Source organism: Hemiscyllium ocellatum, chromosome 1, assembly GCF_020745735.1.
Source record: "Hemiscyllium ocellatum isolate sHemOce1 chromosome 1, sHemOce1.pat.X.cur, whole genome shotgun sequence".
Taxonomy (NCBI): domain Eukaryota; kingdom Metazoa; phylum Chordata; class Chondrichthyes; order Orectolobiformes; family Hemiscylliidae; genus Hemiscyllium; species Hemiscyllium ocellatum.
This window is the reverse complement of record NC_083401.1, coordinates 94,341,285-94,359,346: the sequence shown is the minus strand read 5'-3', so window position 1 is coordinate 94,359,346 and position 18,062 is coordinate 94,341,285. Positions and strand designations below refer to the sequence as shown.

Sequence of the window (18,062 nt, the reverse complement as noted above, 5' to 3'; positions counted from 1 at the left end):
TCAGCCATATCACTATCATCTATTTTACCATTATCAGCTACTTTATCACAATTGTTGCTTTACAAAATTTCAGTGCTCTAAATGGATTTCTATAATTCATGTTTGCAGGAGAATCCAGAGTTTGATTTGCACTTCGAAAAAATTTACAAGTGGGTTGCCAGCAGCACAGCAGAGAAAAATGCTTTTATTTCCTGTATTTGGAAGCTTAATCAGCGATACCTGAGAAAGAAACTTGAGTTTGTCAATGTTAGCTCTCAATTATTGGAAGGTAAGACCTGATGTGATGATGATCAGTTTTTTTTAAGGAAATTGCTGGTCTCACTTAGTGCAAAGTAAGTTTGAAAGTAAACTTTCTACTTATGTTGAATTGTTGTGATAATTTGCTCGTCAGTATGGACACTGTAGGTCTCCTTACAGGTTCTGTAACAAAATGGAATTTGTTCCTCGCAGTTCTTTCTAGCACCTATAATCTTTTTAGCTCACAGAATTAAACACAATATAATTGGCAGCTCTGAAAAGTTACTACTTGTTTGGTAGGTAGGTAATGAGGCTTTTTCAACATTTCAATAATAGGTACATTACAATATTGAAATCGAGCGATTTCACTATATGTTTTACCTCTTGTCCTTTATAAATTGCTCAGTATGGCCAGTGAGTGTAGGATACATTGCTATACACAAAATTTGAATTGGTATAGTGCTTTATAAATGGATGTTTTAATGACTAGTTATTAGTTCTTTCATATCTGTAAATACTTAAAATTTAGATGTCAAAACTGAGTGGAATCAATGACTTCAGCTGTGATGTCATGACTTGAAAACCTGTTGCGACACTGAATGTAGACAAGCCTTGGTGTGTTAAAGAACTCAAAGTAATATAGTAACTTTTATAATCTGTATTGTAATCTGTTGCTGTAATATTTCTTTGCTTACCTTCCTTTAATCCTCTTTCTCTATTCTTTCTCTGCAAAGAACTTCCTAAAGTTACAGAAGGTTGGTAACATTTTTCTTCCTTCCTTTCTTTCTTTCTGGTGTGATTCTGTAATTCATGTGCTCCCTTATCTAATGCAGTACAGGGGTTCAAATAAAGAGAAGGGAGAAAAAGCACCTTTTGTATAATACGGTTCACAGCACGAAAGCATCTTGGAGCAATTTGCATATGAAGGCCTGATTAGCCAAGCCTTTGCTTTTGGAATGAAGAGACTTTCTGATATTGCATGCATGATTGTCAATAGCAAGTATTGGAATATGTTAATGACCTCTTCATTGTTGGATAATATGGTTCACTTTTTTCTTTGAAAAATAAGTTTAAAATACCCATATTACTGTTTTTCCAAAGGTGCTAGCTGCCTTCTTCTTCCTCTATCAAAGTTTTTAAAACCAGACTACTTGATTTTTGTAAATTAATCCTTAGAATCGAAAATCTGACTTTATTGGAAAGCATTATAGAAATTAAATCTCTCAAAAAGAATCGTTGATCTGTTTTTTTCTTTCTTCCCATGTTTTTGTTCTCTCTTGAATCCCTTCTTTTCATAAGATGTGTTGTCTCCATCTGAATTGTTAAACTATCTTTTCAGATGTTTAACATGTATCTCCAACATTTCCTCTTTTAATTTCTACGTATTTGCTTGCTTCCTAAGTCTTTTTTTTGTTCTGATTCTGAAAACTGATTGATTATAGCAGTGTAAACAAGCGATGGATGCAAGTTGCATGTTCCAGTGGATGGCATCATGAGAATGCATTTGCTCTGTTTTAAGATGGTGATCAATTACTACTATCTTATCTTGTGAGAGTTTTCAGTTTGATAAGTTAAATTTTCAGTTTTTGATTGATTGCAAGTCTAGTTTTTCCTAGACTGCCCCATGTTCATCCAGTGGATGACAGGCCAAGTATTTGTGCTGACGTTGTTGACATGATAATTTTCATGGTTTTGTTAGGACAACGGTCTGTGTTAATATGGAAAAGTATTTATTTTGGAGTATTTTGAAGTGTGTGGGAGGTGATTGAAATTGAAGAGATGCATTTTGAAACAGGAAGCAATGAACTTTGGAGAGCAAGTTACGGGTAGTAGAACTATGCCAGCTGCAAGCTGAGCGACTGAAGATGGAAAGTATTTGATACGATAGGCAAAGGTAAGCCAGAGATGAACAAAGAACAACAATAGAAGAACTACAAGGCAGTTGTAGTCTTCAGCAAGCTTCATGAATCAGACTGAAGTGAAGAGGTATACATTTACCTGCCACACTGGAACAAAACAGGAGCCGTGTCTGCTTCGCTGTGCCAATGTGAGATTTGGACTGTGTACCAGTGTTATGCCAAGAATCAACCATTTTCACTTTAGCTGCCTTCAGTATGGCAGGACAAAATGCCAAATGCTGAAATACTCTTCTGAGCTGGCATACCAAACATCAACACCATATTAAGACAGTCACAGCTGAATTCGGTTAATCAAGTAGCTAAACCTTGGCTATGCCTATCTTCTTTTGAGATGAAGCAAAGAACTGTGGATGCTGGAGATTGGCAACAAAAACAAATTGCTGGTGAAACTCAACAGGTCTGGCAGCATCCTCAACAGAACTCTTCTTTCAAGAGCTTGACTCTTGGCTGTGCTCTTGGATTGTCAAAGGAATTGATCCAAAGACACTCTGAATGTTTTACTTTGAGTTTTGATATTAACTTTGAGTTCTGTAAGAAACTCCCCTGGATTGCTGCTCTTGGCATCATGAAATATGATGTGGTGAGGCCTCCTTCAAGAGCCAGTACAGATTAGGGAAGACAGAAAACTCAGAAAGGAAATCCTGAACTAGCAATTCATTCAAAATACAGTTGTCTGTGCTATCCTGTTTTATTACCAGTGGAACCTTCTGATCACAGATCAGACTCAGCAGCCATCTACGTACCTTCTGAATATCCCAGGTCATGAATGTAGTAGTATTTGCCTCAAAGGATTAACAAGAGAATTGATTTGGAATTTCTGGAGATGCTGGAATTCAGTTGAGGGATAGTGATGGATGCAACAATTAATTTGAGGCAACAATTAATTTAAGGCCACTGTTAATGCTACTGTGCATAATTTGAAAATCGCAACCCCAGATTTTAGTCCAGTAGGTTTATTTGGAAACACTAGCTTTCAGAGTGCTGCTCCTTCATCAGGTGGTTGTTGAGTATAAGATCGTAAGACACAGAATTTATAGCAAAAGTTTACAATGTGATGTAACTGAAGTTATATATTGAAAAAGACCTGGATTGTTTAAGTCTCTCATCTTTTAGAATGAGCATGTTGGTTTCAGTTCTTTCAAATGTAAATTGCAGAACATTTTATAAAAGTTACATTCTGAAATGAACTTAAACAATTGGTGTCATGTTGGCCCAGATAATGCATTGAAAGTGTGAGCTGCTCTTTGTGAGACTCTGTGCCAGTGTGGTCAGACTGATTCAAATCTAAAAAATGGATTTTCAGAATCTTACATGGATTAATGCAGTTTTTGAGCAAAATAAAATGTAATTCTGCATGTACAAATTCCTCCCACAAATTTGTGTGTGTGTGTGTGTGCATGTGCCCGTGCATGTAGGGTGGGGCCGGGGTTATGAGTGAATGTGGGTGTGCGAGAGTGTAAAGGGGTAGAAGTCTGAGAGAGGGTGAGTATGGGAGTGTATGTGTGAGCGTATGAGAGAGGGTCGGCGTGTGTGTGTGTGTGTGTGTGTGTGTGTGGTGCAATAACCATTATGACACAGACAGAGTCTCTCACAAGGCAGCTCACACCTTCAATTCATTACCTAGGCCAACATGACACCAGTTGTTAAAATCAACGAGGTAAAAACAATGACTGCAGATACAGGAAACCAGTTTCTGGATTAGTGGTGCTGAAAGAGCACAGCAGTTCAGGCAGCATCCAAAGTGCAGCAAAATCGACGTTTTGGGCAAAAGGCCTTTATCAGGAATAAACGTTTGCCTGAAACATCGATTTTGCTGTACTTTGGATGCTGCCTGAACTGCTGTGCTCTTCCAGCACCACTAATCCAGACCAGTTGTTAAAGTTCACTTGAGAATGTAACTTTTAAAAATGTTTTGCGATTTACTTATGAAAGAACTGAAACCAACATGGTCATTCTAAAAGATGAGAAACTTAACAAACAATCCAGGCCCTTGTCAATATATAATTTCAGTTACATCATACTGTAAACTTTTGCTATAAATTTTGTGTCTTACAATCTTATATGCCACAACCATCTGATGAAGGAGCAGTGTTCTGAAAGCTAGTGCTTCCAAATAAATCTGTTGGACTATAACCTGGTGTTGTTTGACTTTTAACTTTGCAAACCCCAGTCCAAAACCAGCATCTCCAAATCGTGCATAATTTGGGCATCCCTTTGTTGGAAAAATCATCAAAGCCACAGACAACGTATAACAGATTAATCAAGTATAAGCTCAGAGGACAAAGTTAATTCTGATGAGATATTAATGGACACTTTTTTAAAATCTAGAAGGCTGTTGATAGAATGAGAAAGGAGAGTCAATTTTCTTCAAGTTGAATGTCAGTGAAGGATTGTAACATTTGGAAGACTGAATCTTCAATCCATGCTTCAAATTCTGATCCATCGATGCTGATTCCTGATTTCCATTGGTTTTATCTCCGAGGGATACCAATCAGTTTATAACCTTGATGCCACATTTAATTCTGAGTCGAGCAACTGATTTTTCTTTATTTTCCTGGGTTGGGGCTATTTGGGCGAACATTCTTAGCCCACTCTAATTATCCCAGAGGTAGTGGCTTGCAAAGCCATTTCAGAGAGCAGTTTAGAATTAACCACATTTGAGGTTCTGAGGTAGATCTGAGGTAGACTAGATCAGGATGATATGGCAGGTATCTTTCCCTGGAATAAGTATCCATATAGGGAGCCCTTCAAACATTTAGATTATGTTTAGACTTCCTCAGGGTTCCAATGCACATAATCATTTTAAGTTCATGCATTATTGCTCCCAATATTGGAAGATCTAGCTCAATGTTTAAAACATGATGCCTCCAGCAAACAATGAAATTTAGTAAAATTGATATTTTAATATCAGAACTTATGCTTAAAAAGCATACTCTTTCATTTTGTCTTGTAAAAATGAAATAAAAGCAAGTTGACACAAAACATACATTTCATGTTAAGGTTTTGGCCTAGAAAATGTTAGTTATGCAGTTTCTACTGGTATCACTTATCTTTTCCCACTGTATGGAAGTTATAATTTTATGATGTCTGAAAGTTTAAGCAGAATTGTTATTGCTAATTGTACACACCAAAAATCAATCTTCAAAGATCGTTGATCCTATGATTTAAAAATTGAGATGAGTTTAAACATGCTAACTGAATACTTTATTTTTGTAGCATGCAAAGGATATAATTCACTCACTCTGGCCTTTTTCATTAACTAGTTTAAAAAATAGTTTCATGAATTATGGATTAATATTTCTGTTTTGAAGCATTTAAATATACATGAGAAATTGTTCTTAACCATTATACTCTGAAATAGTTTTTATTTACTATTTTGTAGCTTTTATTAGAACTTTAGCACTTATTTAAACCCTGAGTGTAAAATGATCATAAATTGTGAGCTACTTTTTAATTCCCTTTCAATAGGGCTTAATGAAGTGCGCAAAATAAGATACTAATGAAAACCGAACTATTTAACCTAACATTCTTTAAACTACATCATTTTTCATATAATATGTGATTAAATATCATTATATTGAAACAAATGTAACCTAGAACGCTTGGCAATTAACATAATTCCAGGAATATGCAATATTCTTGTATATCATTCATATTTAGAAATCTGCTGACTATACGAATGTGTACGACTGAAGGATGACCAATAAAACTTACCATTAGCAGTTTATATAACTTGAAAATATTTGCTGAAGTAAATATGTTTAAAGATATTTCATGCGAGAGATCTTCAGAAAATGTTATAATTTGCAACCACATTGACTTTCTAATTTTTCTCAACATCTGAACTGGTAACATTGTTCATTGAGTAAATTATGAAGGTTGTGAGTTGGATTGATCAACTAATTTGATGTTTACAGTCAAAGTTTGGATCCACATTTGTTCAGAGAAAATGAAAATTATTGCATTACCAATGTTAAATAGTTATTGTGTGGCGTTGCCTTCAGTTGTTTGTATTATGGCTTAGTAAAGGCTGTATGACCTTAATCCAGCATCTCTGGTACTTGCTGTTCTTCCAGTTCTCCTGTAATGGTATCTAGTGGCTCTGCATTGATCTTTATTCATAAATTAATTTTGTTGCACTTTGTCCACTTTGGATGCCCTAAATACAGTTTTTGATGCCAATTGGAAATTTATTCATCCATTAGCCATATGATTAATTAAAGTCAAGGTGAATTCTTTTATTTTGTGCATTGAAAATACTTGACCTCCCCAGGTCCGACACATTCTCTGGTGCAGCAAAGACCTGGTTCTAAGGGTGCTGGATTAGATAGGTGTGAACTGTATAACTTGAATTACAATGAGCGGTTATAGATAGACATGGAATAACTGAAGTAGGATTTTCTCCACTGAATGGACTTGTTAGAAAATTTGTGTTTACCACTTTGCGTTTACGGTGTTAATAGTAGTTGCTGCAGTGTATTGCATTGTTTCAGGAGTCATTTTTTGATCCTGGTTTTAATTAATACTTACCACTGAAATCTTGTTCTGCTAAATTCTCTTAACCACATGCTTTGCTCAAGTCACCATTCTGCATCCGTGAGCTTGACCGTGATTGTCAGCAAAGGGTTTCCATCATAGGAAATATTGCAGCTGAGCCTGAACCCACATACCTTGTAAAGGAGATGTAGTAATACAGTATGAGAACACTTGACATTCCTGTTAACTAACCTAGAAACACTGAAGCCAACTAAAGAACCTCTGACCCCCACCGCTGCAACAGCTCAAATTGGCTAACCCCATACTGACCAGGGTGAAATGAGGAACTTTACTGACCTGTATGACTCAACAACAACATTAAATAAACTCACCCATACGTTAAATCATGAAATGTGTAGGCAGTCCAAGGACCTACATCATAGCTTTGAACATTTTTAAGTCCATTAATAAGATATACAATCTTCATATAAATCATCAATCATCATGGATGTTTGTGAACTTAATTATAATCTGTTGTTATATGTACATTAAGCACAAACCTGTTCTGAGGAAGGGTTACTGGACCCAAAACGTCAAACTCTGGTTTCTCTTCACAGATGCTGCCATATCTTCTGAGCTTTTCTAGCAATTTTTGATTTTCAGCATCTATAATTTTTTAGTTTTTATTTAGTATTTTATGTAACATTGTCAGGTTTCTTCATAACCACACAAGGTGAGCTGTCAGACAGTGCTTTACGTTTTCTGTGCAGCCTGGAACTAAGAGGTTCTGTAAAATGGGGTGTTTCTTTTAGTGCAGTCAATCCATTGATTTTTTTTTTCCCCCTCACTTAGTTATTACTGATTCTGAAATATCTTTCTAAATATGATTTTGAAGGTACCAAAATGTGTTGACCAGTTAAATGATTTATACCTTGTTACCAAATTACATACTTTTTAATAGTAATCTAACATTATGACATTAAATCAAACAACATCTTATCAATTTCTCTAAAGAGTCTGTTCCAAGCGGTGAAAATCAGAGTGTGGCTGGTGGAGATGAGGAATCTTTGGATGATTACCAGGAGCTGAATACAAGAGAAGAACAGGATATTGAGATAATGATGGATGGTTGTGAATATGCCATCTCGAATGCTGAAGCATTTGCAGAAAAACTATCTAGAGAATTGCAGGTGCTGGATGGGGTGAGTATTAGAATATAAAAATATTAGTAGTTTGCTCTATGGGAAAGAGGGAATCATGTGATGACAGCATGTTCAATGTCAAGCTATGCCTGGATATATGACGTCTGATATCTTGTAAGATGTACAGGTTGTTCTGCTATAACGCGCATTAATGTGAATTCACTATAACCCTATTGACAAATTGGGGACACTTTTCTATAACGTGTATTGGTTATAGCGTGATTCTGGCCCATTATTTTAAATGGTGCTGCTATTACGTGATTTTTAAAAAAAATAAAACTGGGTTGCGTTGTGGCAGAACTGAATGTATTTCCTTTTCTGTTGATCACTTTAATCATTTTGAGTGGCTAAAGGACAATGTTGATTATAGATTGTAATAGTAGTTGGTTTGGTTGCCCCCTTTAAAGTTCAGATATTGTACAGAGACCTTAATGTCCAGATATTAAATGTCTAAGTTTTCGAGCTAAAATGTTTCCTTTCCTACTGTTGTCGGTTAAGGTGGTCCATGATGTAGATGGATCCCAAAAGCAAACCCTTCCCATCTGCTGCTGTTTAAATATGTTGGTTCATGCTGAAAAGGTCATAAATTTGATTCTCAATGAAGCCATCTTTCTAGCATGTTTTTATTCTTTTTTGGCATTTTTTGAATTTTCCTCCTTTAGCAGCTATATAAAATCCAGGGTAACTCAGTAACTGTTCAGGAATGTATTTGAACTACGTTGTTTGAATCAAGGCAATTAAAAAGTACTGTAATGAAAAAGACTGTACTTGAAACTTGAGCAAAACAATCTTTGACAATTAGAAGAAAATTCTGTTAGTTTGTCCTTTCAGGAATTTTCAATTTTGTGTCTTAGATTCTTTTATGAAAGATAACGTGGATTTCTGCCTTCACAATCAATTTATGATTAAACTACTCGAAGAAGGGTCACTCGACCCGAAACGTTAACTCCATTGATGCTGCCAGACGTGCTGACATTTTACCAGCAATTTCTCCTTTTGTTTCCGATTTCCAGTGTCAGTTTTTGTTTTTGGGTTTTTTTTTTCTAAAAGTTGATATTGTGGAGCTGGAAAAAGTCTCACTATCTCCAAATTGTCTCAGAGAGACAAAACGTAGTTGTAGACATAACTGAAATTTTGCTGTTATTTTATGACCAGTAGAAGTGGAGTCTTTGAATTTTCTCAAGACTGAACTGAACAGATTCTTGACTGATAAGGGGGTCAAAGGATGTAGGGAGTAGACTTGAAAGTAGAGCTTACAGTTGGATCACCATGATCTGATCAAAGAGCTGAATATGTGAACTTAGTTTGAATGTATGAACTTAGTTTGTGTATTTGCTTCCTGTTTTAAAGATTAGATTAAATTCAGTGCAATTCTGTCATTTTCAAAATTAAGACATTGGAGCAATAAAATAGTGCAATGCACTGTACCTTTAAATTTCACTGAGCAGTGATTGCCTTCTATTTTCCTGTTTATTGAAAGCTTAACTAGATTTTAATAAATATAGATCAACATTTTGGATAGCTGGGATGGTCTGAAATCAGAGCTAAAAAGTAGAGTTAACAAAAAATGTAACACTAACATAAGCTGACATATAAATTGTCTTACTTTCAGGCCAATATCCAATCGATAATGGCTTCAGAAAAGCAGGTGAACATTCTGATGCAGCTGCTGGATGAAGCACTTAATGAAGTAGATGAAATTGAGCATAAGCTGAGCAGTTATGAAGAAATGCTGCAGAGTGTAAAGGAGCAGATGGATCACATCTCTCAAAGCAATGACCTCATTCAGCTCAGTAACACTAACAATATGAAGCTTCTGGAAGAAATAGAATTTCTGGTGGTATGTGAGATATTCTTTCTCCCCACTCCCTTCCAATCTAATAGTGAATTAATATTGATTGCTGAATTAAATCTGAATGTTTCTACCTCTTCAGTTATACTATAGAATTTCAAACAACGTACTTAAAAAATGGATATGCTAATCTGCCACCGCTTGCATTTATTCTAAGAAAGTGGTTAGAAGATTGGAAGTCAGGTGGTATTTACATGTGTTTGTAAAGTCCAAAATTTTTCACATTTTCCTTATTATTGTTGAATTCTAATGGCTGGAGAAATGGTGTAGCAGGGGAGGATTTAGGTTTCTCTGGCATTGGGACATGTCTGTAGGATGTGTACAAGGAAGACGGATTCTATCTTAGCAAGGCAGGATTATTATTCTCCAAAGGAAGATTTACTGGCGCTATTGGGGAGGGTTTAAACCAGCTTGTCAATAGTTTATAAATCTGAGAGGGAATTTATTGATGAGAAAATCTAGGGAAATACAAAAGTAACCATCAGAAGTGAAGGAAACAGTAAATTTGTCAACATCAAGTAGTCAAAAATGTAGAAAAATGGGGATCGGATCGGATAGATCTGTCTGGGATGCTGTTCGGAGGGGCAGTGTGGACTCGATGGCCTGAACGGACTGCTTCCACAAAGAAGGGATTCTATGATTCTTGAATTGTAGCTGTGCCAACGATATGCTCCAACATACGCTACACATTAGCTAAATAGAAACTCTAACCTTGCATGCAGATTTATTTGGAGTTTCTTAAACAAGGTAATAATTTTCTACATTGGTGCACTCGTCACATTTCTTGCCTGAATTTAATAGCATTGAGTAATGAGTTAATCAAATAAATTCCTGTGTTGCTACGGTAAGCAACTGGAAGTTATACTTAAATATAAATTGTGACATTACTCTGATTATAACTTGAAATTAATCAGGTCCCTGAGGTTAAGCAGGTCATATAAACCAAAACTCTGAATGCTTGATTCCACTTATATCTTGTAAATGCATTGTATTCCTTTGTCAGATTCAATGTGTTCTGTAATCTGCACTGTATGTGTGCTTATTTTGCAGAACTATTTAGATCTATCCAAAGGCCATATTAAAGCCCTTACAGATGGGGATCTTTCTTCTTCTAAAGGAATTGAAGCATGCACCAATGCCGCAGAGGCCCTTTTGCAATGTATGAATGTAGCCCTTCGACCAGGTATTATAATTCATATTTTCTAAATTTTTGATATATAATACATCAAACAATAGTTTCTATGTTTTGTTATTTTGTGAAGATCTTTATGTTCTGTATTTTCCTATGAGGCATATGCGTTGCATTATTTCCACAGCATCAGTTTTTTTCTTTAACCCACTTCTGGGATCTGGGTGTTGCTGGCTGGCTAGCATTTATTGTCCTTCCACAGTTGCACTTGAGAAGGTGGTGGTGAGCTGCCACCTTAAATCTAGGTAGATCCACAGTGCTGTTAAGAAGGGCATCCAGAATTTTGACCCAGCAACAGTGAAGGAATGGCAAAATATTTCCAAGTTAGGACGGTAAGTGGCTTGGAGAGAAACTTGCAGATGGTGGTATTCCCATGTGTCTTCTTCCCTTTCTTCTAGATAGAAGTGGCCATGAGTTTCAAGGTGCTGTCTAAGATCTGAAGTGGTTTTCTGCAGTGCATTTTGTAGTTGTTCACACAGCTGCTACTGGGCATTGGTGGTGGAGGAAGTGAATGTTGTGCAAGTCAGGCACTATCATCCTTGATAGTGCCGAGTTGCATTCATCAAGTTAAGTAGGGAGTTTTTAAACTTGTTTGCAGAATAAGGGCATCACTGGCTAGACCAGCATTTATTGTCCATCCCATTGCCCAGAGGGCACATTGCTATGGGCTTGGAATCATATATAGGCCAGACCAGGTAAGGACGTAAATATACTTCTTTAAAAGACATTAGTGAACCAGATGTGCTTTTCCAACAATCGACAACTGTTTCATAATCATCATTGGACTTGTAATGCCAGATTTTCGTTGCATCAAATTCCACCATTTGCCGTAAAAGGATTTGAACCCAGATCCCCAGATGTTGCATGGGTCTCTGGATTAATTGTCTTGTGACAATACCACTGGGCCGTTGCCGCCTTCTGTATTCTATCATTCTCCAGAGTTGTACCTTGTAAATGGTGAATAGGCTTAGGGCAATCAGAAGGTGAATTAGTTGCAGCTGTATTCATAGCTCTGACCAGCTCTTGAGTATTTTTATGGTGGATTTCTGGTCCATGGTAACTCCTAGGATGTTGATATTTGCGGATTCAGTGATGGTAATGCCATTCAACGATGATAAGTTGTCCTGTTCTTATCAAGATTTACTGGGGAGTTCATAAATTTTTTTTAACCAAACAAGTTGTTTTAAGCAAATAGCTTTTACATCATTTCAGAAATTCAACAATCGACCTGTTCTGTGAAGTACTTCAGTTAGTGTTAATGCTTGTCTTTTGTTTTGAGTATGTGACTTGTCATTGGAGAATTAACAATTAAGTACAAGTCATGCAACGTTTGTATTGATCTAAGGTGAAGTTGTGATTCTGAATACAGCTTGTTTTAATCTGTGAATAAAGGGTGAAAGCCAAAACAAAAAATAATAGACTTAATATATGCACCTTTAAAAGGCAAATCTTGTGGTTTTGGGAAGGAGTACCTTAAAAAGAGTGGCAAATTTTCAGTGTTACCAATTTTGTGTTTCCACAAAACTGTATTTAGGCAAAAACCCATTTATAAATGTGGATCATAGTACAGTTTTTCTTCAAATATTTATCTTAATTTAATGTTTATCTATACCAGGACATGATGAACTTCAAGCAGTGAAGCAGCAGCAGCAGCAGTTCAAAAATCTTCGGGAACAATTTGCCAGGAGACTTGCCAACCATCTTAATAATGTTTTTGTCCAGCAGGTAAGTCAAATACTTTTCTATTGAAGCATGTTTCATTTTCTGACTCTAATTTTGATTATATATCCTTTAATGTGTTTTTTGGGGAAAGATATTTCCAACCTGAATTTGTTGCCATGTAAGTTTTAATCTGATTGTTTATTGTATCTCCATCACATCTCCATGACACAGGACTCCTTTGGCTATAAATTCTGTGAGCATGATCTTAACTTCCACAACCACCTGATGAAGGAGCGTCTCTCTGAAAGCTAGTGCTTCCAATAAACCTGTTGGATTATAACCTGGTGTTGTGTGATTTTTAACTTTGTCCACCCCAATCCAACACCGGCATCTCCAAGTCATAAAAAAAATCTGATCTTTGCTTATTTGGAACAACCGATGCTTAGCAAAGATGATCCTTTATTTAAAATTTTTACATCTCCCAGATTTTCGTTGAATTTCTCCTTTAGTTTTCTTATGTGATCTGTTCTGGATAATTGTACAAATGGACAAATTCCAGGCTTCTCTTCAAGGATGATGTTATCAATAGCTGGATGGTTTTTCATTCATGTCATAAGCATCAATATTCTAACATAGGGGTGGGGAACCTGCAGCCTTAAGACCGCATGTGGCCTTTTGGGGTACTAGTTGTGGCCTTCTGCCTTTTTATCTGCAAATACTAGATACACCTTTTTAAATCTGTGTACCATTTTTTAAACTTCTACTGGTAACCCAGTCATGTCAAAAACCAAGAACATTAAAGGAAGCGAACAGAGTATTCAATGAAGAATGGGAATTGCAGTATTACGTAGTTGCTGTGAAAGATAAAATGATGTGTTTGCTCTGTGATGCCACAATTGCAACAGTGAAGAAATACAAGGGCATATTAGCATTGTGCAGTTCATAAGGACCACAAACTGGAAGGAGGTCCCTGAAAGTCTGCACTCAAGAAAGTGAAAGATCGAAAGCAACAGCAGCAACAATATTTAAAACGAGATCAGGACAAGGGACTAATATTACTGAAACAACTTATAAGGTAGCATACATGGAAGAAGAAGTAAGCCATTTAGTGATGTGGGAATCATAGAAGAATGTATTATTGAAGTTATAAGATACTTAGATTCAGATAACGTTAACAAGTACAAACTACTACCTTTTTCAAGAAGGGCCATAACTGATCGGCAACACGAGATAGCCTCATTGTAACAGAACAACGTCATACAATATGCCAAAGTGAAGACATTTATTGTTCGATTGCCTTGAATCCACTGACATTACTAACTCAGCGTAAGTGTTATTCTTTACTTGTGTTATAACTGTGGAGTTTCATTGCCACGAGGAGTTTTTAGCTTTGGATACTCTTACTACGTGGAATTGACATCTTTGCTATCTTCATAGAAAAATGCTGTGAAGCGAAACTGAATTTATGTAATTTAACCAGTGTATGCACAGACACTGCACCTTCTATGACAGGAAAATGTGAAGAATTGTTGTGTTACTACAGGAAGAATCGTCAATTCTAGATACTTTGATTTCCTTTCATTGTCTTTTGCATCAACAGAATCTCTATGCCAAATCTACTGTTTGAAGTGACACATTAATAAAGTTATAGATGTTGTAAACTACATTCGAGCAAATGCATCATGGCATTGTCAGTTTTGCAGCATGCTTCAGTGTGGATCTGCCATATCATTCTAAAGTGAGCTGGTTGTCACAAGGACAGATACTTGTAAAATATTTATCTTTACAAAAACAAATCATAAGACTTTGAGGAAGTGAATGAACCATGTGAGTTGCCAAAAGAGGATTTCTGCAGAAATGTTACATTTTTGTGTGGTATAGTGTCAAAGCAAACTGATCTGAATATTTATTGCAATGTAACACTAAATCTATTTATGATATGTGGCTAAAAGTCCAGTCATTTCAGAAAAATCTGATCTTTTTCAAAACTCTCCTTACCCAACCAGAACTTTCTGCTGAACACTTTCCTGAACTGTCAAAGGTAATTAATGAACAGGATACAGGCAAATCATTAAGGAAGTGCAGCGTCAAAGAATACACAGCTGTTCCAGACTCCCTGACTGAAGAATACAATGAAAGATTTGCAGATTTTGAGAAATATAATTTCACACTGAAACTAGCTTTCCAACCAAGGGAAAGATTCCCGATGAAGGCTTTATGCTCGAAACATCGATTCTCCTGCTTCTGAGATGCTGTCTGACTAGCTGTGCTTTTCCAGCACCACACTATTCGACTCTAGCTTTTTAACACCTGGTTGAAGCCTGCAAAGCATCTTATGACTTGTGGATAGAATTGATTGAGCTCTCAGAAGATAATATTCTGAAATCTCTATTTGAAGCTAAGAAGGATCACATTAAAATATGGAAAAATGCAGTTGAATGCCCATGTCTATGTCAACATGCTCGTCGAATGCTGTCTTGTTTTTGCACAACCTGTTGTTGTGAATCAGCATGTTCATATGTGGCACAAATTACAATGTGCTTGAGATGTCGGATGACGGATATCCACCTGGATGACCAATTAAAGCTACGGTCAACTATGTTGGAACCAAATATCTGATTTCTATCTTGCAATCATAGACAACAAACCATGTAATGAGTTTATGTTTTTCACTAAGTATTAGTTCTGTTGTCAATTTTGCCAAGCAAATCAATGTGTCTGCTGAAATTTTATTTTATTTAAAGTTCTCATGATCGCATTTAATTAAAATTGGTAAATATTTTGACAAAAATATGACATTTTGTTGTATATGTAAAATTTTCAGCATGCAGCCTCAGAAGATCTTGGTTCTTGGTTAAATACAATGTGGCCTTCCAGTGTAAAAAGGTTCATCATCCCTCTTCTAGCATAACCTATCTATCCTATTTTGTTTGGATAGAAGTCCTATTTTATCAGTATAAGATTTATTGTAAGGACGTCTGGGAAAAATCAGTCACTTAATAATAAGTGATTTAGTATCTGTTCCTCAAAGGCACAGTGTAGATTACAACTAAGCAATTTTATATGCCAATGTTATCTTTTTAAATATACTTTGCCCAAACTGTGAATGCAGAATTATATCTGGTTCATCCCAATTAACTGTTAGGTCAGATAATATAATATTGGAATATAAGAGGAGTGAAAATTGCAGTAAAAGACTACAAAAGAATAAGCCTGTTTCCTGCGTTTACTCCCGACATGTCAGTGTTTCAGCGTCGCTTTTCTCTCATGCGATGCTGCCTACTGGTAAACCGCAGGTATGTGGATAGCAATGGACAATATGAAACTAAACATGAAAAGGAGCTTTAAGAAAATGAAGTGTTACACATAATTCAGTATGCGTATATAACATATGCATATATTCAACGAGTTTGAATTGCATTATAAATAGTCACTTGGTTTATGGTAATTTATCAATTGTACAGGGCTGTCTTTAGCAAGTTGCTGTCTGAAATTCAGAAATTCGAAGAACACCTAACCTTGCTTTTGTTGTAACTTGATAATTGTTGGAAGACAGATCTGTTTTCCAATCAGCTCCCATAAATTACCATTGTCAGTATGTTTGTGGTGGTAAATTTTTATATTGATTCTCATTTTCTCCATCACACTTTCATTTCATGTTTTTTGTTTTTAATCAGTTTACTCAGACTCTCACCTTGCACTATCGCAGAGCTTCCTACCACTCAGTTTCTGTGAGTACACTGAGCATGGTGAACGATTTCAGCTGTTGCTGCTTGTCAAGCTTTTAAATCTTTCTTTTGAGTACTAAATGCAGTGTTTTTAACTTTCGCTTTCACTAGTTTTCACTTCAACAAAAATGTAAATATTTGCAGTTTAGAAATGCAGACCATAAACCTCTCACTAAACAAAGTAAAACTTGTTACATCACTGCATTTCCCAAAACTAAATGTTTATTATTTATAAGGCTTCATAATGGCTGATTAGTACTCCAGCACCTGCAGTCCTCACTTTCTCCTAGAGTTGAAAAATGTGGCGCTGGAAAAACACAACAGGCCAGGCAGCATCCGAGGAGCAGGAGAATCGACGTTTCAGGCATAAGCCCTTCTTCAGGAATGAGGCTGGTGTGCCAAGCGGGCTGAGATAAAAGGTAGCGGGGAGGGGCGCTGGAATACGATAGGTGGAAGGAGGTGAGGGTGATAGGCCGGAGAGGGGGTGGGGGCGGAGAGGTCGGGAAGAAGATTGCAGGTCAAGAGGGCAGTGCTGAATCCGAGGGTTGGGACTGAGTTAAGGTGGGGGGAGGGGAAATGAAGCTGGACAAATCTACATTCATCCCGTGTGGTTGGAGGGTTCCTAGGCGGAAGATTGGCCTCTTCCTCCAGGCGTCATGTGGCCAGGGTCTAGCGATGGAGGAAGCCAAGGACCTGCATGTCCTTGGTGGAGTTAAAGTGTTCAGCCACGGGGCGATTGGGTTGGTTGGTCCGGGTGTCCCAGAGGTGTTCCCTGAAATGTTCCACAAGTAGGCGGCCTGTCTCCCCAGTGTAGAGGAGACCACATCGGGTGCAGCGGATACAGTAAATGATGTGTGTGGTGGTGCAGGTGAATTTTCAATGGATGTAGAAGGATCCATTTGGGACTTGGAGGGAGGTGGGGGGGAAGGTGTGGGCGCAAGTTTTGCACTTCCTGTGGTTGCAGAGGAAGGTGCCGGGAGTGGAGGTTGGGTTGGTGGGGTGTGTGGACCTGACGAGGGAGTCGCGGAGGGAGTGGTCTTGAACCTCCGCCCTTGAACCCCGCCCCTCCAATCGCCACCAGGACAGAACCCCACTTTCACAAATTCACCTGCACCTCCACACACATCATTTACTGTATCCGCTGCACCCGATGTGGTCTCCTCTACATTGGGGAGACAGGCCACCTACTTGCGGAACGTTTCAGGGAACACCTCTGGGACACCCGCACCGACCAACCCAACCGCCCCGTGGCTGAACACTTTAGCTCCTCCTCCCACTCCGCCAATGACATGCACGTCCTTGGCCTCCTCCATCGCCAGACCCTGGCACACGACGCCTGGAGGAAGAGCGCCTCATCTTGCGCCTAGGAACCCTCCAACTACATGGGATGAATGTAGATTTCTCCAGCTTCCTTACTTCCCCCCCCCCCCCCCCCCCCAAACTTATCTCAGTCCCAACCCTCGGATTCAGCACCACCCTCTTGACCTGCAATCTTCTTCCCGACCTCTCCATCCCCACCCCCTCTCCGGCCTATCACCCTCATCCTCACGTCCTTCCACTTATCGTATTCCCTCCCCCCTACCTTTTATCTCAGCCCGTTTGGTACACCAGCCTCATTCCTGAAGAAGGGCTTATGCCCGAAACATCGATTCTCCTGCTCTTCGGATGCTGCCTGGCCTGCTGTGTTTTTCCAGCACCACATTTTTCAACTTTCACAATGGCTGATGCCTGCCTACCAACTAGAGGTAATATTCCTAAGTCACCATGGATCCATGTTTCACTTCCCCTTTCCTTTGT

The 18,062-nt window shown here is 37.8% G+C and overlaps 1 protein-coding gene across 2 annotated transcripts in view; it reads left to right on the top strand.

Annotated features, from left to right (window-relative positions):
• The window catches only part of exoc1 (exocyst complex component 1), a 63,484-nt gene that overhangs the window by 11,727 nt on the left and 33,695 nt on the right, over nt 1-18,062 (top strand). For both annotated transcript variants that reach the window (XM_060824117.1, XM_060824108.1), the window contains exons 4-8: nt 109-268; nt 7,647-7,834; nt 9,447-9,674; nt 10,737-10,869; nt 12,491-12,600. In XM_060824117.1, the coding sequence (XP_060680100.1) occupies nt 109-268; nt 7,647-7,834; nt 9,447-9,674; nt 10,737-10,869; nt 12,491-12,600 (819 nt within the window). The remainder of the gene's footprint in view (nt 1-108; nt 269-7,646; nt 7,835-9,446; nt 9,675-10,736; nt 10,870-12,490; nt 12,601-18,062) is intronic.